Raw genomic sequence first — 24,546 nt, 5'->3', positions numbered from 1 at the left:
CATCCCCCTGTGTTTTGGTCTGGGTTTCAAAACACAAGTGATTGGTGAGAAACATTTCCATGCAAAAGCTGGGTGTCCTTTTTTTAATACAACATTATTAGTTAGTATAATATCAACATTAGCATCTTAGATCTAAATACTGTCTGAATAGTTTAAAAGGTTTAAATAACAACCATAAACATTTAACAGTTTATTTTACATTCAGTTTCTTTTTTGGGAGCCTGAAGAGAGGTTAGAATACTGTTTCAGTAATACAATCTATATTACCACCAAATGTATCCATTTGTAAATAAATACCTCATTGTGAGGGAAAAAAAATAACCTTTGACAAGGGTACAAAACATCCAACCCATTCCAAGTCTCAAACAATGCTTCCTCTGGTATGAGTCCAGTTGCATGTTCATTTAACAGCCTGGTTGATTGTTGATGGTTTGTGTTACCATACATATTCCAAATATCTACAGCCAACAGAGTTGAATATGGTTTGCCTGGAAGACCACTGAAGACCTTTGGTGCCAAGTTGAGCTTGTCCGATTACCATCATAAAACGGTCACTTCAAACCCTTCACTGTCTGGTCCCCTCAGAAAACAACACGAGGTCCTGTGTTCATTAGACAGCCGCCATGTCTGAAAAATACAAAGGGTTGGCTTCATTCCAACTTCATTTCAATTTATTTATAAATATTTATATATTCATTTATAAAGTCATTCATGTGTTAGAAATGGTCACAGCATGGCAGAAGATCATGGATACAAACCAGCTTAAAAAACACAGCTTCCCATCCACTGTTATGTAACTCTGAGGTAAACTGCCCTCCGCTTATAGCTGATGTGGCATTAAGTAAGTACAGCTGAGAGAGAACCTTCCCCGTCCTTCAGAGTGGGCTTTAACCCACCATGAGATACATCATATGAGATACATATCTTAAGACATATAACCAGATGTCCTCGATAAAGGACAAGGCTGCCCTTGAAGCAACTTCTTTGAAATGCTGTCACAAATAGGTGCTCTTGACACTATTTTAGACGGTTGAACGCTGAACTACACATAAAGCAAATAACACAGTATATAATGACATTATAAACCAACAGCAAAAAAATCACTTTGGAAAAGTAGTGATAGCTGAATATTGTCTTATATGTATTCAGTAACATTCCTGTGCAATACATACAAAGTACAAGTACATGAGGAAAACATACCCTTTTTTCCTTAATTTGCTGTTGTGGGTTACTAGTTTTGTGTCCTGATTTTTCTGTTTATGTTCTGTGGAAAAATTTGCTTACCATGCAGTTCAGAAATTCTTAACACCTATTTGCTCTCTCTTATGGCCCGCTTCAGTCCACGACCGCTCCCACAATCCCTTTAGCATGAGTCAGTACAACACCAAGGCTAGGCTTATCACTCAAAAACATTTTTTGATCAACAGAGTTTGATCATCCCTCAAAAGAGCTCAGTAAGGCTGAGATAAATAACTGATTCACCACATTGATTTATCAGTCTACTCAGGCTTTAGCATGAGCTCTTTTGTAGACTATGATTTTGCTTTATTTTTTGAATTTGGGTAAGTTTTCTAAAATATTCTCTTAAAGATGGAAAAAGTGATTATATTATAGATTATTAGATTATAAAAAAGGACTCAGTAATGAGTAGCTCCACCATTCTTGTTGATCACTTCAAACAATCGTTTAGGCATGCTTGATGCAAGTGTTTCCAGGAGGCTAGTTGCTCCAAGTGTTGAAGATGGCTTCACAAAGGGAATCCACTGTCTGGAACTGATGTCCATTTTTGTAAACCTCCCTTGTCATCCATCCCCAAATGTTCTCAATCGGATTTAGACCAGGGGAAGACGCAGGATGGTCCAAAAGAGTGGCGTTATTCTCCTGGAAGAAGTCCTTCGTCAGGCGGGCACTGAACTGCAGCATTGTCCTGTTGAAAAACCCAGTCATTACCACGGAGAGGAGGACCCTCAGTCATGAGGGACGCCTGCTGCAACACATAGCCAGCTGCTCCACTGTACCACTGAAAAAGCACCCCAAATCATGAGAAAACATCTCGGGTGGGATCTACTTGTCATGCCAGTAACGTTAGAAGCCATCAGGATCGTCAAGGTTACATTTTTTCTCGTCAGAGAATAAAACTTTCTTCCACCTTGGAAAAGTCCATACGGGCTTCTGTAGCAGACGTAGCCTTCGAAGACGTTTTTTGTTTCTGAAGCCCTTCCGTCGCAGACGCCGTCTGACGGTTATTGAGCTCCAGTCAGCACCAGTAATGGCCTTAATTTGGGTCGAGGATCGTCCCGTGTCTTAACGGACAGCCAAACGGATCCTGCGGCTCAGCGCCGGTGAATTTCTTTTGGGTTTACCACTTGACTTTTTTGTTCCATAACCCTCAGGATCTTTCAATAAATGCAAAATGACTCTCACTGCGTCCAACCTCAGCAGCGATGGCACGCTGTGAGAGGCCTTGCTTACGCAGCTCAACAATCCCACCGCGTTCAAGGTCAGTGAGCCTTCTCGCTTTTGCCATCAGCTTTTGCCATACTGGACAGAAAATGACATGGAATCCCAATTTTTGGCTTTTAAAGTCTGTGGTCCTTAAACTTTTGATGAGCTGATGAACAGCCTAATTCAGTTAAACTGTTGTTCTCAATAAATTGCCGGCTCAAAATCTTTTGTCTCTTGCTCCCATTTCTTCTTTTAGCATCGTGAAGCTCTACTTAGAACCGTCTTAAGATCCATGCAAATTCTTTCCATTTTTTCACTGGTCTTAAGATTTTGATCAGGAGTGTATTCCACTACATCCCAACCCTGACGAGCAGTGCGGAAACAGCGTGACATGCGTTTCTCTGTGGCACAGACTTCTGCTATATTAGCGACATAGCTTTAGTGCAAACCACAGAGGTGTGGAGAAAAATGTGTTAATTAACTACATTAGATTAGTCTAAAGCCTGCTGAGAGGGTATCTTTCTTTCTGAAAGAGAAGCTAATTGTGCTCTTTATGATCCATCGCCACTGCTGGGACTTCAACCTAAATGCCAGCGGTGAAGCAGCTCTTCAGTATCTGGGGGAATCCGGTTACATAACGCTGTACATTTTAAACGTTTAGCAGGCTGTGTACTTCTTTCTTCTCTGTGCGTTACCGGGATGTTCAAAAATGACGTAGAATTAAACTAACCTCTTTAATTAGTCGGTGGATTTCACGTCAAATACTACTTACTGCAGTGACGGTAGAAAACCTGCCTCCGTGTTTCATTAGTACAGAAGAAGCTAAATACGGCTCTGGATAAACGCTGCAGAGCGGCGGGCGTGGAGCGCCATGAGTCGCGCCGCGGCAGCGCGAGAGAGACACCTGTGGAGTTCATGCAGATGAGCGGTCCACTAGGTGGCTTGTGCCGGGCTGAGGGTAGAAGGTGGGTTTGTAGCGTATTTCACGTGTGTGTAGAGCTAGAATTGACCTGCCGGCTCTTCCGCTATAGTTCATAAATACTAAACGGCGGGTCTTTTTATTGTTGTGTTCAGTAAGAAAAGCCTTTGCTGAAGCGCAGTGTTTCCCACGCCTTTTCGTTCGGCCTACGACGCTACGGCGGCGAATCGGATCAAGATTAAACTGGCGCTGACCGTTATCTTCTCCTGACGAGCTCGGTGGAGCACAGCAAGCTCTCTTTCCAGCCCTGCAGGCATTTTCTCACAGTCATTAACACCGTATTCATCACCTAAGAAGAGTTTGTTGACCGAGCGATTGATAACGCTTTCTCAAGTTAGGCGTTTGTACTTCTTAAGAGTTCCCCGATGTACTGCTACTGATTTAATGTCGGCTGTGCTAAATAGCTAAACCTAGATTGCTAATGGCTAATGAAACAATTAGCTGTTAGCAGGGACATGTGGTTAGATAGCTCTAGCTAAATGAGCAAAGCACGCAAATACTTCAGGTAGGCTGAAGATGCTAAAAACCGAAGGGGAGCACAACTTCTAAAGTGAAATATGTTTAACGGAGGTGAGAGGGAAATATCTTCATTATTATCTTTTGTTCATCAGTTGGTTAAGAGCGCTTTAGAGACTTCTTGCTTTTCTTTTCCAGAGGACCCGACCGAAGGACGTCTCATGAAGTAAGCCAGTCCACCTTTTAATTCCGTGACTCTTTCTGCGCTAATGAGAAGATATTTCTAAAACCAGCTGTTGCTTTTTTACACTTTATCGTTGTGCTTGAATAAATATTTTTACATTTGCAGCATTTAGCAGACGCTCTCTTATCCAGAGTGACTTACAAGAAGTGATTTGTCTATCTGGAGTCTATGTTAGCTTGTTACCAATAGGTTAGAGAGAAAGACAGTCCTGAGCTCAGATACCGCTAGAAACAAAGTCACTGTTGATGCCCAGAGAAAAGGGAACAGAGTTAAACACAGAACAGTGCAATACAAGACAATCAGTACTTATTTCCCACATGCAGATATGTGTAGTAACTAGTTACATGAACTCAAGTACATGTATGTAAGTAAAATGTAGATTGTTTTGTACTTGACTGGAGTATTTTTAAATAACAATGCTTTTATTTCTGCTCAGGTATGTTGGTGAGTAAAGAAATCTGCTTTTTACAGTTATGCTTTTTGCTGTTCATGTTTAGTTACCGATTCCTTTTTTGTGTTCTATTTAAATTTGTTCTGTTGATAGCAGCATCTGTACCGCTTTGTGATCGGTCACACCTCTGACACTGGAGCTCTAGCATCTTACTTTAGACCAAAAGAATCCAAAAAAAAGAAAAAATGTATTGTAACAAGTTTCACTTCGAATGCTGACTGGTGGTGGATTTACTACGAAGTTCCACTGCAGTTCTGTAAGTTACTCAGGACTCAAGTAGCTGTTTGACCTGGTACTTTTGTACTTCTACTCAAATTGTTTTTGGAGAAGTACTTTTACTTTTACCTTTGCCATTGTTTTACCCAAGTACTAATACTTTTACATGAGTATTGATTCAGGCTACTCTGCCTACCTTTGTGTACACATGAGACTTATTTTACTTTCCAGGTAATCAAGTACTGTATTTTTTGATGTTATAGTATGAAATGCCTGTCATTAGTATGGAGAAAAGTTCAAATACCTGGATATGTCAGTAATCTGACCCAAATGTCCTGAAGTGTCAGTTGTGTGAACAAATAGTAATTAATTGCAATATCATGGTGATGAAATAGCCAATTACGATTAGACCCATAGCTGCAGTAACTTGTGAAGCTGCTCCAGTTAAAACACCATAATAACACTTTCTAACAGCTTATATATTTTATTTTAGTAATGCAAAAAGCTCATTTATTTTGGATAAGCAGACCTGTCAGACATGATTGTCATTTGTTTTGTGTAGAAGCATTTTTATGTTCCATTATAATAAGCCTTTATTCTGTTAGTGTGCCACTAGTGAAATCAGATTAGTATCCAGCCTTTAGTATTGTGCAATATAATGTACTTTTCTTGGTGCATCCTCGCAAGCTTGTTTCTGCAAAGCAGCAGGGCCTTCTGTTGAAGTACTCCTGCACTACATATTTTAAACATTTCTCTGCTTTAATTAGGTAAGTTGAATGTCTTTCTTTCTTTCTTTCTTTCTTTCTTTCTTTCAGGGGATTGGTGGGTTATGCAATTCCTATGTGCTTTGGAGGGTTCTTCAACCTCATGCCTGGAAATTGGTGTTCAAACGTGAGAAATCATTTTTTAAGAAAGGTATGCTCTTACCTCATGATGTGGTATGCAGTGGTGGAAATCAACCATTTCTGGTACTAACTTTTCTGATCTTCTTGTGTAGAGTTGTCTGGGGATCTGTAAATAGAATCATATGGTATTGTGAATTTAAAGAAAATTTATGAGTAGATCAACAAGGAAGCATTTGAACCTGGCAAGCTAAGAGACAAGGAAGCAGGATTTGGGCACTATATGTTAGTCAAAAGAAACATTGCTTCTGGGTAGCAACATGCTGCAAAAAAGATGCTGATTATTGTTAGTTACTACAGAGCAGCTACAAATGCATAAATCTAAATGAAAGCATAGACCCATGCAGTACAGTCACTTTGAATATCCTCTTTTAAGAAATGCATTTTTAGTGTGCAAACAACCAGAACAACAGTGCAATGTTTGAACAGTGTATATCATATCAGCTGGCTTTACTGAAATTGTGATTTTACATGTTTATATCCAATATACAGACAGTTAATTGTCTTCTGTATATCCTACCAGGTGAAGATACCAATTAGAACTGTCTTTTTTCATTTATACATAGATCAGCATTTGAACCTGGCAAGCTAAGAGAAAAGGAAACAGAATCTGGTTAATGGAGCTGTGCCTCTTCATCACACTGAGGATAATCAAATAGTAAATTTTGATTTCCTCTTTTCTCTGCCTTATTTAGTCAGCTTCATACAATCATCTTTAACAACTAAAATGTGGACAGAAGAGAACAGAATTTCTGCTATGGGGGTAATGATAGAACAGAACTGGTTAGCTTGAGCACTGAGGGATGGTTGTGTGAGGCATAGCTTTACATATCTGATGAAACTGTACTGTGCTTGAGCTTATTTTCGTAGTGTTTCATAAACTACTTTAAAAGAACACATTCCTGTGTTGGGTATGTTTTCAGTATATAGTTCAGCAACATGACTGCATGGTATAATCCCACTACTGTTATTTACATTTGTATTAAATAATGACTGGGCAAACATATTTATTGGTAGCATGGTGACATTATCGTTGTGTGGTGTTACAACATAATCACCAAAGCTGTTACTCATAATTCCTTTAAATCAGGCAGTGAGTTGTTCAGTTTTGCATGGATTAGTGCAGCTCTTGAGACTGCTGATGAAATGAGTTAGTTATGAGATCTAGTTGAGAATAGGCTTCGAGACATGCACTTTACCTCAAAACTAAGGTGTATGTTTTCAACTGATCGAAAAGTGCCTTGGTCAGAGAATTGAGAAGACCCAGAATCAGTGCTAATAGGATAGCTGATGCTTGACACATGAGTCAAGATACCCTCGTCATTCTCAAAACCTGGATTCACTCTCATTGTACCCTCAAAGGGGAAGGAGGAGTGTGAATGCCTATAATTTAAAGGAGAGTTTTCAACACCATTTAACATGGCAGAAGCAACACCATTGCAGATTACTGTATATGAAGAAAGAGCAAAAGTCTAAAATAAACAAATAACAGACTGTCCAAAACAAAAAAAGGAAAATCAAAAACCAGCTTACACTAGTGTCACCGTCTTCCTCGTCCGTATACATTTCTTGTTAATGAAAATCAAGATGCCTATCACAGCACAAACCATGGTGAGACTTCCCACCAGGCAGGCTACGAAAAGGAGTGGGTCAACTGCCACAGACACCAGTTCATTGCAGCGTTCTCCATGATAGTGCCAGAATTTACCTACAGGGCATCTAAAAACGGTTAAGAGAAGAAATGTTAGAGGAGTCAATAAGTGTGCCCATTTTGAAATATCACAGAGCAGCACATACTGTAAAATTACACAGTGAGAATGAGGGAATGAATACACCTTAAGATTAGGAAAATCTTCTCAGCTACATCAGAGAAAATTTGGTCAGAGTTTTGAGGTACCTGCAGGTCGCTCCATGTCCTGGTATGATCTCGCATTGACCTCCATTCAGACAGTAGTCAGGCTGGATGCTACAGATGCTTTCACAGGGCAGCCCGTCCACTATGCTGTAGCCAGGATCACACAAACACTCAGCTTCAGCAGTCAGTGTGTTCACCACACAGCGAGAGAATTCGTTGCAGTCCATGTACTTGCATGGATCACCATCATCGGCTTTAGAGGACCAAGAAAATGTATTGATGACAGAGATGCTTCTGATTCATTAATATCGTTACAGATTCCATGAACTAAACTAACATTCAAAAGTCTGCTATCAACATTTTCAGAAATATAAAACCAGTCTGGTCTCAGAAAATGTGAAATGCTATTCTGGTGGAGTTTCATAGCTCATTAATTAGTAGGAAGCTGTAAAACATTTTAGATGTGTCCTAAATGATGAATAGAGCTATAGTTGATTCTATAATGGCTGCCAGTGCAACTTGAGGATGAAGTTATAGGCTAATCAATGTAACATCCAAAATGTGGCGATCAAGTCTTGAGGTAGTTAACTTGACAGAAGTTACTGTAAATAGATAACTACAATGTATAGTTCACTGTACACAACTTAAAACTCTTGAAATACTGACTAAAACAACTAAAAATGTGTTGAATTTATAACACTTAAAATTTATTTTTAAGTTCTCTTACCTGCCATCTCCTTACCTGCTGCAACATCCACTGACTGGGTGTCAATTTCAATGTCCAGTCTTTTGGATGCGGCGTTACAAAAGTCTTCAAGAACGCAGTGCACAGCTTCCGTGACATTATATGGCACCGGTTTGACTAACTTCATCTTGCTGTTTACCACCACGCTACCGTTTCTGAAGTTGAGAATCTGCAGCTCCTTAAAGCCAGTTAGATTGGACTGCAGGTATGGAAGAAGCTGAAGATATGAAAGAAATTATGAGTCAATACAATGTAGAGCAACTTTGATTTAATGTGTAGAAGTTAAGTTTGTTTTGCCTGAATTTTCTGCAGTCTTTCTGCTTCCAGTGTTAACAGAGAGGACATTTATCTCTCCATTATTTCCTACCTCAACTTTGACACCTTTTAAGTTCCACTAAACTTAACCTCATCTCAAAACCTAATCCTAAACTGAACCTTAGTTCAAATCTTAACCTTAACCCTAATGCTGTTGAAAATTAACTGACTTTCAGCAGGTAGTTTGTGAACGGAAGCCTCTGTAGATTTTTTTTGTATGAGTATCTTAATGTTTACTTTAGCATGGTAGTGCATAAAACAGAGCAATTTTAGTAGGTGTTTGCATTTGATTACACCTCTTGGCTCATTCTCTCTACAGCTCACTTGGCAATATATGTGAAGGAGAGGTGGGGGAGAGAGCCTGAGTGGAAATTCTCGCTGTGCTCCAAGTTGTTCAGGAGAATTCAGAGCATAAAAGATGTGGCTCCACTCTTGTGGAAAGAGTTCAAGAGCCTAATTTTAGCTATTGTACCTTTTGAGGTTGGCTAAGCCTCAGATAGAATTTTTGGGCTGACAAAGGTGCAAATGTGCACATTTCAGATTTCTATCTTTGAATCTGTACATTCTCCCAAATCTGTATAATATGTATCATTCATTGCTATTTATTTTGTTACTTTATTTCTTGCGGTAATTTTACCTTAGTCAATTTCATAACAAGAATGTGTTTCTCCAAAATGTTACATTTACAGAAGGAAATTGTTCTTAACTTTTTATTCCAAGTCATTTTGGACCATTTCTTCTGGTCTATTCACTAAGAGCAGTATAAAAATGTGATTTAGCAAAAGAATGATTTAGCGATTCTGATTAAAAGATGAGAAGAGGATGGAAACGTTTTGGGGATACGGAAGAAAAGAAACAGCAGCAATAAAGAACAATGGAATCTTATGACAAAAAATCAGATTAAACTCATTCAGTATTACTCTCAAGTCTCTTAAAGAACATAGAAATCTATAGTGTATATATTCTGCTGTCAATATGCCAAGGATTACAATATCAGTCATCAATCACTGTTAACGGCTAATTAAAAACTGTTCACATGCCGTAAAGAAGGAGGTAGGATTATGTTGCTTTAGCTCAGCAAAACCTGTGTACTAGGAAACAGTGTGCATTAGCAGGATCTGCCAGTCCAGATCAATCTCTCACCTCTAAGGCACAGTGCCAGTGCAGCACAGATGGAACTCTCATGTACAAAGCACCCCATGCTTGATCATCTATTAGACAGCAGAGTACTTAAAACACCCATAGTGCAAGCCATGAACTGTCCCAGAATCTTAGAAAACATTGTTCTACATGTTTTTTATGTACTGACCTATGGAACAATTTGCTGTCTAGCACAAATGAGTACACTGTTGTGTAAGTTACACTTGTATCTACTGGTTGATTTTAGAATGCCTTGCCAATGCAATCCTATCCTGTGTTTTTCAGTGTAATATTAACATTTACCTTAGCACTTGACTATCACAAATGTGTGAAAATGTTTGTTCTCCATGTCCAATCACAATGGTTGCTACTCAAACCAGTAGAGACAGGAGTAAATAAAGGGCCTATAGGGGGCTACAGGTCTGAATAAGCAGAAATACTGGGTTATGCTATTGTTAAGATATCAGATATCTAATATTCTAACAAAAACTATTGTATTATAGTGTTGAATTATAAATGGGCTGTGGTGGTGATTCTCTTGCCATTGACAGTTTGAATATTTACAAAGTTGAATTTTCATGAAGGATAACAAATACTAAATAATTATAAAATTACTTAAAGCCCATTTATGATTAAAAAATTGCTTCAATTTTTATTTGCTACTTACCAGTGTAGATCAACTTCTGATCACTTTTAAATTTTGCAGTTAATTTCCACACATTGGTATCTAAAACATACTATGTAGCTAGTTTGGGCAACCACTTATAATTGGAAATGGAGTTTCTGTCTGTCTGTTACTGCAGACTGCATTGAAATTGTTGGAGGAAGACATACTGTTAATTCACATTAGAATAACACACAGTGGATTAATACTTATACTGGCTTTCTAATAGAATGTTCACCTAGTGCAACACTATTTAACATTCCTTGTCATTTTGGCTTAATCTGAAACTACACTAAAAGAATAGTGTAAGTAGAAACAATTCACACAGAACTAATTTTATTATTATAAGGAACTTATGCAATGATGAGCTTATGTTCATTGAACTGTGTAATAAAATAGTCTCTTTGTATGTAATATATATTTCTTTTCAATTGCTACTAATACTTAAAGTGCACCACTTAAAGTCCACCATTTATTAAAAATTTCTACATAAATCAATTATTGAGATGTAAACAATGTCCTTTGGGAAGTTTTGATGTGAAATGGATCTTTGAAGAGAAACTTACTGACTCAGATTTCTTTACAAAATTGATAGGAACTTGGGGTCGCAATGTCCATAACCTTTTTATTTAAAAACGCTTTCAAAATGAGTAAGCACATAACTTTTGACTTTTTAAAAATCTCAGTTCCAGAAATGTTTGGACATAATGTGAAATACAAAAAAAAACCAGAAAGCACTAAATCCAGTTTGACCTGCATTTAAATTAAAATGGAGCAAAGACGAGATATTTAACAATTTTCCTTTTGACTTTTTTCTAAGTATACGTTCTGAAACTGATGCCTACAGCATGTTGGAAAACAGTTAAGATACTGGCAAATTAAGTCTAAGAACATCATGAGATGTTCAAAAACATCTATAGCAGAAGCAATGAGTGATTGTAAAGATTCTTTGTCTTTAATGGGGATCAAAATATCATCAAAGGACATCAAATAAAGGACAAGACCAAAAACTACACCTGAATGCTCACCTTCAACCCCTCAGATAGCTCTACGTTTAAAACCAACACACTTATGTGATGGATAACACCACATGGGCTCAAGCATACATTGACAAACTATCAGTGAACATAGTTCATTGCTGCAATTTGACGAGTCAGCCTTTCAGGTTGTTTATGGAAATATCGGACGTTGTGTTTTCTGGGACACAGAATAAAAGGACCACTCATATTGTTACCAGTGTAATGTTCTAAAGCAATAGCCTGTCATGTTATGGGAGTACATTAGTGTGGCATGGATGATTTGCAGATCTGTGAAGGCACTATTAATGCTGAAAAATATTTACACATTTTGGAGCAACATTTGCTGCCTGAGACAAAATTATTGTCATGGATGTCCATGTTTATTTCAACATTACAAAGTATGGCATAATATCTTTCTGTGAGGTAGCTTTTTGAGACATCATACTGCTTCAGATTTCTTATTCCTGTTACTATCACTGTGAGCAATTCTGACTCTGAAAGTTTATTTAGTGCACCATTTTAAATCAATCCACCCTGAATTACTTTATCTATAACTTAATGATTTAATTGTACAGAAAATTTGAAAAAAAATGTTGGAATTCCCCTTTATAAATGGAAACCTGTTTAGTTAATCTGTGGCAGGCATACTGTTTGCATGGTTTAGCATTATACAAATCCTCTTATGCAGTCATTCAACAACGAGGCATCATGTTTAGTTAAATGATACACACCATCTCAGTCCTGGCATGCCAGGAGTGCTTCAGTAAATAGCAAATGTGCTTTAAGAAAGCCTTTTCATGATAGTCCACAAAATACAGACTTTACTGCCTGGCCAGTATTGAGCGTAATCCTCTTAGTCACTTCATCAAATCACCGATGTATTTCTTCCATTCAGTGAAGCAGAACTTAAACCAATACAGCCCTTTTACCAGGCAGTACCCCCAAACATGCTTTACCGAGTACACATAAGCTGTTTAGTCATTCACATTCTTTTAGATTTTAGTTTTTTTTTTCCAACAAATAACCTATTCATAATAATATACACACATGCACAATATAACATATAACAGGTTTTTTTTTTTAATGCCTTTCTTTTGTTCTTTTGCTTTTTCATTTCTATAAGAGGAAACAGCTGCCAGGCTTCCATTAGCCTGTTTTAAAAGTAGTAGACAAGATTTCCTGTAGTTGGTTTTGGCTTGCTCTTTGAGTTCTATACTACACTATTTCATTCTACAGTACTGTATAATTTCTATATAACAAAATAACACAAATGCCATTCCATCCATAAATTAGACTGTTTTGATTCCTTTGAGGAAGCAGTACAACTGCATTCTTAAGCATCATTTGACCCGTATGAATATGAATATAATATGAAACACCACATCTTGGAGCAAATTACACTGTAAAAATTGTCATTTTAACTTTAAAAAGTTAGTGTTGGGCTGCTAACATTGAGTTAATTGAATTTCAAATAGTAAGTTAATGGAAAGAGATTCTCAGGGTGGTATGGCTGTAAGTTTCTGCCCAGTGACCACTGGGATAGGCTCCAGCAACCCAGGAGGATAAGCGGCTCAGAAGATGAATGAATGAAGATAATGGAACATCTGTTTTATGTCATATCAATTTATCATTTGAAGTTTAGATAACTGAATGTAAGACAGCCAGGATACTAACTTTTTTAGTGAAAGTGAAAACCCCATATATATATATATATATATATATATATATATATATATATAATTTTTCTTTTTTTTTTTTAAGTATACTGGCATGGGTACATTACTGTTCATTCACTGAGATCCAAACAAACCAAAGTCTGAGTAATAAGCATGAAAGGCAGTATATGTACATAAAAGCAACAGTGGTGACAAAGAAAAAAAAATGTAGTGATAATGGTGGTTAGTTACACACTATTGAGGAATGTGAAGGTTGTATTAGTTTGAAAGGAAAGCATTTTGTTTTTAGTAGCAGAGTTTACTGTCTGAAATTTAAGAACTTGCTTCTTAGCTTTGATTAATTCTGACTAAGCAAAATAGGCCTCAGCCTGAACTGAGGTTGAGAGGAAGTTGTTCACAGTTGTGTTAGTGACAAAGTAAATCTGAAATTAATTACTATGAAAGGTTAAAAAAAAGACAAATCTTGTATAGAGGTACCGGTATTGAGGCTAATGTCCGTTGTTCCCTCTCAGTCTGTTTACTGGAAGCTTCTGGGTTTGGCAAGTTATTGGATTCAGGAAATTGTCTCTAATTGAAAAAATTAACCAGCAGAGTAATAAAATATAAATTTCAGTTTCATTTAGTGCTTCCGAACTACATTGATAACTCTTACATCCAGGTGTTTGCTCTATTCAGTCACCCATGGAACCTGAGCCAAAGAAATCCTATTGCACCAAGATTACCAGCTTGAATGTAGTAATAGGGATAAGGCAAAAATTTACATTGTTTTCTGAACACTGGGTTGGGGACATCAATATTACTCTTTTCCACACATATCGACAACTGCTCTGTAGACTATCCGAAGCAATGAAGGAAGGCAAGTAGGACATTTACAGAAAAATAACCATCCAAAGTTTTGTAGAAAAATAAAGTAACTAAATTCTGATATTCATACCATTTGCAACTTCTAATCCACTGTACATTTAATGTTATCCAACAACAGCCTGTGCTAACAGTAAAGAAAAGACAAAAAGGCATGTAGAAAAAGATAGTCAAAGACAAAAGTGAGTTTACCTACCAGCTCAAGAAAAGTGTTCTCCAAGGATTTGTATTCCGGAGAGCTTTTGTTGAAAAGATCCTCTGAAAAGACCATGTTAGTCACTCGCAAACTAAAAAACACAACTAGGTCTTTGGCCTGGCTTGCAGCCATGTCCAGAGAGGAGGCTGAAGACTGTGGGTGCTCTGGTTCGAATCCGCCACCATAATCTTGATTTTCACCTGTTTCTGTTTCTTCTTCGGTCTGCTCTACATCCTCTTGCATGTTCATGTCATTATCTGGTATGCTCTCTGGTTGATGAGGGGAATGGGTCTGGAGAGGTTGTCCCTCCTCATATAGGATGTTCTCATCTGGTATGGCTGAGGGCACGGAGGATGTGACTACTGGAGAAACAGCTGTGGGTGTGACAGTTGGAGGAGGCTTTCTTGGCTTCTCTGTAGTGCTGGGTAGTGATGGGAACTCTACTGACTCTACTTCAGTGGGCTTGCTCACACTAGGTACCTCAGGGTAGTCTATAGGACTGTCTGATTCAGAAGTTTCTGAGGATGGAGCTTCTGAATGAATATCCACAGGTCCAACAGCATCACCTCTTACAACATGCTCTCTAGGGACCTCAGTGAAGGTAAAAGAAGGCATAACTGATAATGTTTGTGAACCTTCTGATACGGTAACCAAATCCACTGAGGACTGAACGTAAGTTGATGCTGTTACTACTTCAAAAAAGCTCAATCTCGGTGACCCAGCTGTGACAGCAATTTCATTTCTAAGGTCCTCTTGGACTTCAGATGTCTTTGAAGGATAATCCAAAGTAGTATTCCTCTTTAGTCCTTCAAAACAAAACAGTATTAAGAGCCAGTTTCATTGGGCATGCATAACATTTTTATATATAATTTTTTAAAATGTTTTTTTATGTATTCCTAAATACACTTAGTATGTGGACACCCAGACATTACTTATATATGTGCTTTTTGAACATCTCATTCTAAAACAATGTTGGTTGCTTCCTTGCGGCTATATCAGCCCCCACTTTTCTGGAAAGGCTTTTCACTAGATTTTAGAACATGGCTGGAAGGATTCCATTACATCCAGCATTAAGAACATTAGTATATTGTTCGCTGATGTTGGGCTGGCTCACTGTCAGTGTTCATAATAATCTCAAAGGTATATGAAGAGGTTGAGGCCAGGACTTTGTCACAATGTCTTCATTGAGGTTGCTTAATACATAGTTGTCCAGAAAATGATTGTATGTTGTAACATTATGATTTCCTGTGGTGACGCGTGATTCATCACTCCAGAGAATAAGGTGATGAGCTTCCACTTCCAAAAATAACATGCTTTGCACCGCTCCAGCCAACATTAAGTATGGTGATTTTAAGCTTGTGTGTGGCTGCTTGGCCATGGTAAACCAAAACATGAAGCTCCTGACACTCTTGTGCTGACACTGCTTCCGAAGGCACTTGGTAGAACTTGGTAGTGAGTGTTACAACTAAGTACAGATGATTTTTGTGCACTACACATTTAAGCACTCCTGATACTGTTGTTATGAGTAGATGTTTCCACTTCACAAAATCAGCACAGTTGACCAGGGCAACTCTAACAGATCAGAAATTTGCACGCCATCTCTCCAACAAGTCATTTCATCAATGACAGTATGGCATTGAAACTCCCTGAGTTCCTCTGTAAAGCTCATTCTACTGTCACGTTTTGTCTGTGGAGGTTGCATGTCCATATACTTGATTTTATGAATCTCAGTATTTCTGGATGAAATAGATTGGTCTTTCTAATTAAAAGGGTCTGTCAGTGTCAATGTACCTTTTGCTACATATGCCAAATGTGTTTTTTTTTTTTTGCGCTGTGAAAATTAGCATGCAACGGTATTGTAAACATAAACAAGAAATTACCTCCAGTTATTTGAATCCCCTCTGTGATCAGATTTTTCTCCTCAGGTTCCTCCAGCTGTGTGCTTTTAGTTGATCCAGGTGGAAATTGCTCTGTAATGGTCGGTAACGTAGTCGTAGGAGGCATCTGTTTGAATATTTCCTTTGTAGTGTTAGCAATTGCCTCTTCACCTCTCTTCTCTTGTGTCCTGTTAGAAGCTGCGTCTCCTGTAGAGATACTAGTGGACTGAAAACTCTCCTCCGAGATGGCCACTGTAGGTTTTGTAATAATGCCCCCAGGTAAATATCTTGTATGTTCTGTTGGTAGCTCTGTAATGCACATATAATATATTACAGTATGCAACAGTATTCCTTACAAAGGCTACTTCCTCTGTTTTGCAGTATTTTTGAATACCTGGTTCAAAGCTGAGGGAATGAATATCCAAAGGCAGGGACATGTCCTCACTCAGGGCCTTTGCTACCATGTCCTTCAGGGATGTTTCTGTGCCAGATTCACCAGTTGTCTCTGAGGACTCTTTCCCTGTAGAGTCCACTTCTGTCTCAAACACCACAGCGTAGCGCAGTGCATCTCCTCCAGACCTGCTCAATTATTTTGTGTAGGCAAAGATCAATTATATGCCAATAAGACATTTATATATTTAAGCTGTTATATTTATTCTATATAAATAATAATTTTAGGGTACAGATATTCATTTCAGGTCATGTCATCAACCTATCATTACAACCTATCATTACTGTATAAGGATCCTTGAGAGATCTTGACTATAATGCCTCAGTCAGCATGCTATATATTTTATGGGTATTGAATTAGTCCCTATGCATATTGTCTAATTGGAGCAATGGGTCTGTGGGCACTATTTGCTGTGTATTTCCTGAACTATTTACACCCTAACTTGCCACTGTGAAAGAGCACTACTCATCCAAAAAGGCAATTTTCAAGTTCAGTAGAGTGCATTATCTGGATGAATCCTACAGTTCCAACTCACCGGAATCCCAGCAGTCGGATCTCCTTAAACCCAGGAAGTTTGCTGAAAATGTGCAGCATCTGCAGAGAGGTAAATGAGCATCTTTCAGCAATAGAAATGTGACTGGCTTACTGCACAGAACAACTTATTATTATTATTATTATTATTATTATTATTATTATTATTATTATTATTATTATTATTGAAGGAGTATCAGCCTAAAAAGACATCTTACACGTGTACATCATTATAGATTGTTTCCGGTAGGCAGGCTGCCTATTTAAGAGTCATACACTAGGGCTGTAGCTTTATTTCTACAAATCCCATGCAAGCTTTTGAAGTTTCCCAATTCTTAACTGGCTTTACCATTTTTGACCCCATTTAACTGTAAGCTCCTTTAGAACTCCAAGCTCATTTCTGGTTTAGCAGTGCCATGCCCGTACAGTTAGTGCAATGAGTAATCAGTGTTAGCTATTGACGATCTGTTCTGCATAAACTCTGCAGTATGTGATTAGTGTAAATGTAAAGTATGCTAAACATTCTGCCAAGTCTGAAGAATCTTGTGATCATTGCTAAACAATAGGCATAACTGGAGAATGATGAAGCCTGACTGCTGGGTACGTCACCCACAACCCCACACGTCAGCTTCTACCTGAAAGACAAATTTTATGTATTGTATGTTCAGCATACATATTTGCAGACTACGAAAATGAAAATTTGACCTCACCTGCTCGTGAAGGCTGTGGGTGACATCTTGATAGGGTAAGGTGTCAGGTTCAGTCAGTAGCTCGCTGTAACCAGGATCCTCCACAGTCACACTGAACTCGATTATGTGTTCTACCAGCTCTGCAGGGACAGTGCCTATAGCTCCAGTCTTCAGACAACAGCATATCAGGCAACATTCTGATTCAGAATTCTTTTGTCAAATGTGCGTTATTTGGAAAAATAAAGGGATAGTCTGTACCTTCTCTGTTTCCATAACAGGTAGCTCTTCAGTAGTCTTTGAACCTGAAATATTGGGGCTTATGAGTTACCTAGTACACTACTAATAGTATTTTGCAATAATTAGCCAAAAAATAATCCCTTGATAAGTGGCAAAGGCTTACATTTCTCGCCTGGTGTAGATGTGGCGAGGGCACTGAGGAAAACAAAAACAACAAACAAGCATGAGCATATTTGAGCATATTTTAACCAATATTTAATAGTCTGGGCTTTTCTTTTTCCCTATTGATAACCTTATATGCTCAGAGTCATCCCATCTTCTATCTCAAGACTGAAGGATGTACTGTATTGTGCAAAAGGATCATAAGAAAATTATATTTAAAAAGTAATTTGTATGGGCATTGTGTTATTTTTTTATTTTTTTTGTTATTCAGAAAAATATTACAGTTAATACAAATAACATTAATACCACACATATTGATTTTATGTATGTGAATGTGTTTATTTAACAATTTCCAAACCTCTCCTTAAGGAAGCCCAGTATTGTAACATCCAGTACATGGCCTGCCTAATCAATACTTCATTAGGTTAAATCAGGTGTGTTGTGGTGGATTTTAACCAAACCCATGTGATGCTAGGGGGCATCAAAGAGAATTTGGGAACCAAACCTCTAGTAACAATAATGGCTTGTTTGCAATATTAGTTGATATTGCAAAACAAGCCATTATTGTTACTTTTTAGTGCATTAATGTTTGTTAGCTTTCATTACAACAATAAATTGTGTTTTTATCAGTTTTCCAGATTGTTTTAAACAATTTGCTTAGGTGTTTAAGACTTGTGCACAGTATTGCATATTTGTTCTTACCCCTCCAGTTCCTCTTGGGCACTCACTTGCTGAAGATAAAGAAATAACACAGTAAGGGGAACATATTTGTTCAGATGCAAGGTTAATGCATGATTATTATCTGTAAGAATATTCTTACCCTAGCCACCATGTCAAGGTGTTCCTGGGTGCTGCTGAAGTTTCGGGCCAAGTCATCTACACACATTGAGTCTCTCTGGCAGGCATATACCCATTGCTGGTACTCCACAGTGTCAGGTACTCTGTCCAGAAAAATCTGGAATGCCTCCCATACTGCTTCCTGGCAGACTGTTTAGTGTTAAAGAAATGAAAACTACTGTAAACTGCCATCTGTAATTTGCTAAAGGATGCTCAAAACAGTTTTGGACCTTTAACTATTAACCTAAACAAAGTAGACAAATACAGTAGACAGTAATATGTAATGTTATCAGTCTTATCAACCTTGTGTTTGATTTACTGTGTCATGATCATCAGTATGTAAAAAGATGTTGATAGATCTCTGTTCTTTGGGAGTCATAAGCATTCATTTGAATGTTTACCTAATAACCAGGCAGTCATTATTCTAATATTTTGGGGCATATAATGAACTCAAATTAGACCCTGCTTTGTTATTCTTCAATTCTACCTCATTAACTTTGATCTATGGAAACATCAAAGTGAAAAAAACATTTTCTGAAAGGCAAACAAAGAGACAATGATTGTCTTGTTGACTACTTTTATCTCTCTTGGTTCTCAGCCAGTGTTTTTTTTTTGTTGTTCTTTTTTGCTCCTGATGTTGCCTCTTCTCCCAGAAGACTTGTGATGACTGGGAAGTTAATTATGATTTATGAGGGGATGGGCTGTGCAGCCAAATCTGGCCCTAACTTTCAGTTCTCAGTCCCTGATGAGGTGAGGTGTGGGATGTCCTACCTCTCAGTTTGTAGTAGGCTTTATGGCTTGAGATGACCTCTGCCATGCTCTCCTGAGGACACACTTTGACCCCTGTGCTGAGCAGTGTAGATCTTTTTGCTCGATGTCTGTTCTGGTCGAGTGCAATTCGTGCAGCCGGCAGCTGTCTGTCTGGTCTTGCTGCCTCTAAAAAATGTCTGTATTTGACGTTTCTGATCCCTGACAGATCATCACTCCTGAGGTCTGTCAACAAGATAAAATATTGTTTTGTTTTTTAGTGGTTTCTCTCCATAGTGAAAGTTCGGTCTAATCAGGACCAGGAGTTTCTAGGAGCAGTATAATTACACCAAATGTAATTACATTCAGCCAAAGAGCTGTTAAGTCTATGATTGGTATGCTCAACGTTCATTTAATAGGATCAGGTTCTTTAAGAAGCACAGACAGACTGTTGTAAGACAGATGTTAAGTACATTTAGTTGTTTGATAAGTCTTTTCTCTAGTCTTTGGTTTCAGATTGCAGTATATTGGAAGTTATTGTGCAGAAACACTGACAGTGTAATAAATATATCTGAACAATATATCATTGCTGTCCAGAACAAACAAACAAAGGTCTCCATTTTTGTCAGTTTTTTTTTTTTTTACACCGTTTGACCACGACAGCTGTCCTTTACATTGGGTAAAAAAGATTATGACGAATATGCCAATAGAAATGCTATAGAATCAATTGGAATAAAACTTAAAACATCTTTACATTAATTTAAAGTAACAGTTAAGACCATCTGTTACCCTATTTTTGGACAGCAGTAATATATAAAGCAGATATATGAGAAAAAGGATATATACTATATGTATGTGTATATATAGTGTATATATGTATACTTATATTTACAGTACAGACTGTTCTGTAATTTTGTGTTTCATGATATCATCATGATTTCAGTTCTTACTGCTCTTACCTTGAACTTAAATCCATAAGACAAAGAGCTTCCAAGTGTAATTACACTTCCAGATTGTACAGTATGCCAAATCTATTATCTAATTCCTGCTGGCAAGATCTTGGATAAAGCTCATTCTGGCCTTGCAGTAATTCTCTGTATGTTCGTAGAGAGTTGGTTGATGCTGCCATTACAAGGTGTATGTACAACATAGAAATACCATTTCATATATAGTCTGATTAGCAAGACTGCAAATGTACTAAAACCTAACAGACTGTGTTATATGTTTTGCTACTGCACAGTGTTTCTCTTGATAAAGATCACATTAGTAGTAATAATAACTGTGCCTTTGTGAGAATCACATAGTTGTACAATAGCATATAATGATCACATGTACTTGGATTGTATTGATAGCAATGTTGCATGTTGTCACAATAACACTTCTATCACCAGCATGTATTTTCCACCATCTTAGCATTCCAACAATATAAAATAAAATGAAAAAAGTTATTTTAAATTAAGTAAATTATAGTAAATTACTGTTCTTTGTTCTCTTTTAACTGCTGTTATGACTAACGTCTCTAGTTCCTGTTTCACTGAATGGTGGATTACCCTTTCTAAATGAGGTCACAGCTTATTTCGCATGAATCCATCCTGTTTGAGGAATAAAGTTCTTGGCCCTTTTGTAGCTTTCTTGTTCACGTAATGGCAAGGTAGTGCCATGTTATTATGCAAGGCTAGAGAGCACAGTCCATCCATTCAGCAGAACTGTGTTTTTAATGTGGTGCATTGTGTGACCAGGTGGCAAACTTCACAGACCTTCTTAAGACATTAAGTCCTGCTTAAAGGGAAGCTCACTCAGACCCGCACTCACTAGCATTAATGTGAGACCAGTTACATGCATATTAGTATTAAAATCTGAACACTGATGAGCACAAACATGTATCTGTTCTGTAGATGGACCCAGCATGACTAAGGCCTGCTGACTGTAAAAGACCTGAGCAATGTGACCTTCTGTTCCTTAAACCGATCAGGCTTACTAAGCCTAAATGATGAGAGAGCTTATTTTACCAAATCACTTCAAAGATAAAATCAGTTGGTCATCAAGTTTTTGTCCACTAGCCAGACAGTATGAATGTGTGCATGGTGTTGGCTTTGTACATTATTGTGCAGCAAATAAATAAATAAAAAGATCTGTTATCACAAGGGCTAGCACTATACATTATATTAGCAATCAGGTAATCTACCCATTCTTTTCATGATTAATGAAGTAATTTGAGTATATAATGTGAAGCTATAAAAATTGACTTAACTGAACAAAAACAAAAGGGCAACTAGGAGACCTTTTAAGACGATTAAAAAGATAAAAACCTCTTAGTCAAAAAATGTGTGTGTATATATATATATATATATATATATATATATGGGCAAATCTATCAGGCTCTACTTCTTACTTTAAGAAAGACCAATAGGAGAATTTAAATTATGCATGATCATTAAGTAAACTGCCAACTAATCATTCTGTATTCGTTGAGAAGATACATATTCATTGATGAATGGTCAAGTTTAACCAAGAGGTCGTGACAGCCCTAGTTATCACATATATAACTGAGTCAAAGAGGTTCTCTCTTTGATCAAAAATAGCATAAGCCCTCTCTGCTTGACCACCATATCCTGGGGGAAACAGCAATGACGGCTGATGGATCAAAATAATGCCACCCGTTTGCTTTTCCCTGTGAACTGACTATTACCAGGAAGAGCCTCAGTCGTTCTCAGAGTCCCTGTGTGAGTCGCTCTCTTTCTGGCTTGCATCCGCACTCATGTGGTAAGAATGTCACTAAGGCTTGAGTTTGTACCATAATTGTTTACATTCACTGAAGGATATCAAAGCCATGGCATAGTCTCATTTACGAACACTGACCAGTCAGGGAGCTGAATAACCATTCTCCTGGTCTGTCTCGGTCTCTGTGATGTTGGGGTACGCATGTGTGGGCATGAGAAGCACTGATGCTAAATGGGCTATGATCCCATGGAGTGCTGTGAGGGCCTCACACTGCAGCTACAAGCCAGAAAAGATTAGTGTCCCACACGGCCACAAACAGAATGCCTTTTGTCTTGCTCCACTAATGAAAGGCGTACACAAACACAACAGCTGAATCATACAGGCACAAGGAACCGGCTTGAAATATACGACAAAAACTTCTGAGCATATTGCACTATCCTGTCGTAGTGAATGGCAAAGTGCAGATTTGAAAAGCATTGCAAATGGGAATCAAAAGTTTTTTTTTTAGCTTGCTGTGCTGTGGAAAAACTGAAAAGTCGAGGTTGTTTCATTTAAGAAGCTCCTTTGTGCCATAAATATATTTGACTCAATTAATCCATAAACTTACCTGTTCCCTACCTTTATGTGAAAGAAACACAGTTTAAATCTTTGCATCTAGCCAGTGCTCAGACATTGACACAACTTTGTTGTTTTTGTAGAAGCCTAACATTTGTACAATAATCACATAAGGAGGAAAAGTAGGGCTTTAAAATAAAGGGTTTTAGAAATCAATATCTTTCATGGACTAAGAGCAGAGTTTCTGGGCTTCAATTAAACTTCACGACAGGGTGCAACAAAGAACCCAAGCAAACATCATTCTGCAAACAGCATCGCACCTCTCCCCTGAGTTCTGGCTGGCTTACCTTTGATTCTGGTGGCTTGGAGGGTAAACAAGAACAGGGAGAGGAATAGTCCTGTTTTCAATGGCATGATGCAGTGCTTTATTTCCTTTTGGCTATAAAGACGGTCATTTGGGGGGTAAAGTGGGTGCGGTCCTCAGTGACTTATCTGGTGTCCACTGGGTGGGGAAGTTTTCTTCCACGGATGCTGTGTCCAGGTTTCCATGGAAAGGCCAGTTGTTCGACAAGTGCAGGAAGATGGTGCAGATTCCTGGGTGAGGATTTGATCACTGAGGGCAGCAGCAGTGAATCCTGGCACAGGCTGTCAGACTGTGGCTGACAGAGGGTGTGTGAATGTGGGCTTGGATGCATGCGTGGAGGATGGGTGTCACATAAGTGAGAAGGTTAAAAATGCAGCCTCTCGTTCAGGACTAATCTGTTTACGACCCACCCGCGCCTAATCTCTCAGGGTCCACGTGGCTGACTCTCTTCATCCTGTTAGTGGCCTTCTGGACCAGCATCTGTCAGCCAAGCTCTTCCTTCCAGACCCAAGTTATTGCAGACCAGCCTCTCTCTTTCTGTCCTTCTTCCTTTCTCCAGCACTGTGAGTGCCCCCTTTCAGACCAGCCTGTTCAGCACAGATTCCTCTGTTCTCTGCCAAGCTTTTGCTGGCGTCCAAGGGAGGTCCACCGAGTTCTGTACTTCATAGGAGGGACAGTGCACTGTCTTTTTTTTTTCTCTTAGGAGCGTGCATGTGACTACTGACCTCCTCTTGTGTATGGTGGCATTCAGACCTGCTGCTGGTTAGAGGATTACCAAGCTGCTGCTCTTATTAACATTTTGGCCCCTAAATAAGCCTTTGCGGCACAAATCCATTCAAGCACTTCCACAGAACTAGATTTCACACACTGAACCTTTTATTTCCAAAATAGAATAACAATGGCCATTTACCCTCTGTTTGCTGGACCACTCAAGAAAAGCAAAAGCAGTAACTAGGCCAACAGTGAAACTGACATTCTGCTGTTATCCAAGTCAGATATGTTGTAGGTAGGTAATGGATAGAACATGCATATATATTAGTCAATATTAGTAGCACTATATCACATATTTTACTGGACATTGGTAAAACTTTTAGCTGTTTTTCTCAATTTTACTGCTGGCTCGGTTATTGCTATTTGCCTTTGTAGAGCAGTATCAGAATCAGTTTTATTGGACGTATTTCATAGGAAGCAGTGTAGCTGAGCTAATTGTA

The 24,546-nt window shown here is 38.3% G+C and overlaps 1 protein-coding gene and 1 long non-coding RNA gene across 6 annotated transcripts; one reads left to right on the top strand and one right to left on the bottom strand.

The window, feature by feature from the left end:
• Positions 1-69: 69 nt before the first annotated feature.
• impg1b (interphotoreceptor matrix proteoglycan 1b) lies at positions 70-23,926 on the bottom strand. 5 transcript variants are annotated; one of them, XM_017694458.2, is made up of 18 exons: positions 23,319-23,926; positions 19,720-19,941; positions 18,932-19,098; positions 18,814-18,842; positions 18,113-18,144; positions 17,971-18,014; positions 17,734-17,880; positions 17,028-17,086; positions 16,436-16,620; positions 16,045-16,350; positions 14,165-14,970; positions 13,585-13,674; positions 8,276-8,510; positions 7,591-7,801; positions 7,227-7,412; positions 6,893-7,076; positions 5,719-5,802; positions 70-627 (listed from the first exon to the last, which is right to left on the bottom strand). In XM_017694458.2, exons 1-18 carry the CDS (start codon positions 23,383-23,385, stop codon positions 541-543), a joined length of 3,141 nt encoding a protein of 1,046 aa, XP_017549947.1. In that variant the 5' UTR covers positions 23,386-23,926; the 3' UTR covers positions 70-540. The 5 variants fall into 5 exon arrangements, with proteins under 5 accessions (XP_017549947.1, XP_017549948.1, XP_017549951.1 ...); XM_017694459.2 differs by having other exon boundaries at positions 8,291-8,510; XM_017694462.2 differs by lacking the exon at positions 6,893-7,076.
• On the top strand, positions 3,224-16,564 carry LOC108425643. The gene is made up of 5 exons (XR_001857721.2): positions 3,224-3,994; positions 4,079-4,106; positions 5,607-5,706; positions 16,237-16,320; positions 16,423-16,564. It is a non-coding gene; the product is annotated as an uncharacterized LOC108425643 (long non-coding RNA).
• Positions 23,927-24,546: the final 620 nt, after the last annotated feature.

This window comes from Pygocentrus nattereri, chromosome 10 (genome assembly GCF_015220715.1).
Source record: "Pygocentrus nattereri isolate fPygNat1 chromosome 10, fPygNat1.pri, whole genome shotgun sequence".
Lineage (NCBI taxonomy): Eukaryota > Metazoa > Chordata > Actinopteri > Characiformes > Serrasalmidae > Pygocentrus > Pygocentrus nattereri.
Note: the sequence above shows the minus strand (reverse complement) of the source record. Positions and strands in the feature narration are given on the sequence as shown.

Bases quoted from the DNA above. Each gene is read 5' to 3' on its own strand.
- impg1b (XM_017694458.2), bottom strand. From the start codon at position 23,385: ATGCCATTGAAAACAGGACTATTCCTCTCCCTGTTCTTGTTTACCCTC. The intron at 17,087-17,733 runs GTGAGGTCAAAT...ACCTCTCTGCAG, and splicing joins CCCACAGCCTTCACGAGCAG to ATGCTGCACATTTTCAGCAA. The intron at 5,803-6,892 runs GTAAAGTGCATG...TTCTATTTACAG, and splicing joins ACATACACCTTAGTTTTGAG to ATCCCCAGACAACTCTACAC.